The sequence below is a fragment of the Nicotiana sylvestris genome, chromosome 3 (assembly GCF_000393655.2).
Source record: "Nicotiana sylvestris chromosome 3, ASM39365v2, whole genome shotgun sequence".
NCBI lineage: Eukaryota > Viridiplantae > Streptophyta > Magnoliopsida > Solanales > Solanaceae > Nicotiana > Nicotiana sylvestris.
In genome coordinates this window covers 103,194,222-103,196,854 of record NC_091059.1, presented here as the reverse complement: position 1 = coordinate 103,196,854, position 2,633 = coordinate 103,194,222, and the positions used below count along the sequence as shown (strand labels likewise).

Below are 2,633 nucleotides of genomic sequence, written 5' to 3'. Positions count from 1 at the left end.
CTCGACTATGCTTTGATTACGGCGTTGATTGAGTGGTGGCGACCGGAGACGCACACTTTCCATCTGCCCATCGGCGAAGCCACCATCACACTCCAGGACGTCGAGATTTTATATGGCCTATCCACTGATGGCTTGCCAGTTTTACTGCCTGGGAATATGAGATATTTTAATCGGGATTCATATATGGATATGCTGCACAGGCTCACGGGCTTTAGGTCCGAGGACCCAGATGTAGCAATTGGGAGCAGTCGTATGCAGTTGGTCCCCATTAGAGACCACTTGGTGCAGATCCATGATACTATCACCGACGACTTAGCGGAGGTGGATGTGGAGCAATATACGAGGCTGTTGTTGCTTCTTCTATTTGGGGGGGGGGGTCTTGTTCCCGAACACTTTGGGGAACCTAGTGAGCCTTCGTTTTCTGCATCATATTGCGGACTTCGATGATACAGTCAGCTACAGCTGGGGTGGTGCTGTCCTATCATTTTTGTACAGGCAGATATGTCGGGCATCCATGGGCACACAGAGAGACGTTTCTGGCTTTCTGCCACTTCTACAGGTGACAACTTATTCAAATAATATGTCCTTGAGTTACAATTCTACCTAGTTATAGTTAATTTTTATGTCAACTTTGTATGTTAGGTTTGGGTGTGGGAGCGATTTCTGCAGCTTCGGCCACCTCTGCCACAGCTACCGGCTAATGTACATATTCTTGATCTCTCTCTAGCTTGTAGGTGGGTATTGCGTCGTAGACTTGCACAAGAGTATCATGGCCATCATAATCTCCCCTTCTGTAGGGATGTGTTGGATTTTCTGGAGGACGCACATGTGAATATCTAACTAAACTTACCAATTATTGTTTAACTAGGTGTTGCGCATACTAACGGTTTGTGTTATTATTTGATAGTTCATCTGGACGCCGTACAACGAAGAGCTGATAGGTACCCTGCCAGCGTATTGCACGCACGGCCGCCATATTTGGAGGGCTTCCGTCCCTCTCACGTGCCTCGATATTGTCGAGCATCATGCCTTAGAGCGAGTATTTCGTCAGTTTGGATTTCCGCAGCCTATACCGACTCGGCCTGCATGAGATCCATTATATTATGAGAGGGATGATCGGATGAGGGTGGACGACACATTTATTGATTGGCTGGCAGCGCAGTTGGGTATTTGGGACAACCGAGGGGACTTGACCCCAGCTCCGCAACACTTTCCTATCAAAGTTTATATGGCATGGTACCGCACTGTTTCCCGACTTTTTATCGGGAACCCAGTTCATCAGGTAAATGGTCGGTACGTCTCATACGCCGGGAGACATGAGGCTCTGGTATGTTTTTTGTTATTATCAATTACATTAATAGTAATTTCGAGTCAAATACATAGTTTATATTAAAAACTTTTGTGCAGGCGATTGGATTGCATACCGTATATCGTATGGGGCAGCAGATGCAGAGTTATGTCCACGATCTTGTGATCATGTAGGAGTATAGTCGTCGCTTCATGGATGTGGCTGCCCAGACACTGCAGCGAGGCCGATCGGATCAGCGTTTGGCACACGAGCCAGATTATGTTGACCTAGCCACGTACCAGCGAGGTCGTGGTATACCACGAGGTGGTGGGTGACGAGCTGTTGCTGCTCCACGACGACCTGCTGGTGCCGGACGAAGTGGTCGTGGGCGGAGAGGAGGTCCCTATCAAGGGGGCTTTGAGGCTCCTGCTGATGATGTTGCTGCTGATATGGGAGGTGGCATGCATGAGACCGACATGCCGTCTTACAGCCTTGGCATTTATGACACTCCAGGGACGTCGCAGGTGACCCCATCGGGTCAATTCTTGATCACGGGCTCGGATTTTCAAGGAGTGGAGTTGGGTAGATATTTCCCTGGCCCGTCTACCACTGATGAGTCTCGACCGATCCGAGATTTTGATAGTGGGCACCGACTGAGTTATGGCAGCTCATCACATGCGCAGGTATGAGTTTATTAGTATTAATTTTATTACTGTTTTTACTATAACTTATTTATTTTCTTTAACTTTATTAATTTACTTTTTTAGGCTTCATGCGATGCTGCGACAGATGACTACATTCAGGATCCAGACACGATTATGGTAAGACAATATAAATTTTTGTGAATTGTTATGTAGTTTTCTATACTAAGTTTGATATTATTATGTAGCCTTCTACTGGACCTGACAGCACCACCGATACATGTCATCCTGTGCCGCATCCGGCCATAAGGAGACGACTTGATGATGATGATCCTGATAGCGTACCCGGGCGACAGGGGATGCGCCTCAGGCCAACGGCTACTTTGAGACACACCGGATGCGGGACACATTGATTCAGTCTTCCATTTTTATGTTTTTTTGGTGTAAATAATATTTTTGTATACATTAACAACAATATTTAATCGAATATGACAGTTACTTTTTTTAGTTCTCATTTCGTTTTATAGTATTTGGTATAGTAACACAATAACTTAAACTTAATTTCCACTTAAATTAAAATAAAATTTAGTACAACAAACAAAGAAAACATTACTACAACACAAACACAAACATAACAGGCCAACATAATAAAAATACATGAAATATGAAAATGACACTAAACACATACACGCCAATGCTCCATC

The 2,633-nt window shown here is 45.0% G+C and overlaps 1 protein-coding gene across 1 annotated transcript; it reads left to right on the top strand.

The window, feature by feature from the left end:
• Positions 1 to 1,713: 1,713 nt before the first annotated feature.
• LOC138887772 (uncharacterized) lies at positions 1,714 to 2,342 on the top strand. Its single transcript, XM_070169556.1, has 3 exons — positions 1,714 to 1,971; positions 2,056 to 2,109; positions 2,178 to 2,342. Exons 1-3 carry the CDS (start codon positions 1,738 to 1,740, stop codon positions 2,340 to 2,342), a joined length of 453 nt encoding a protein of 150 aa, XP_070025657.1. The 5' UTR covers positions 1,714 to 1,737.
• Positions 2,343 to 2,633: the final 291 nt, after the last annotated feature.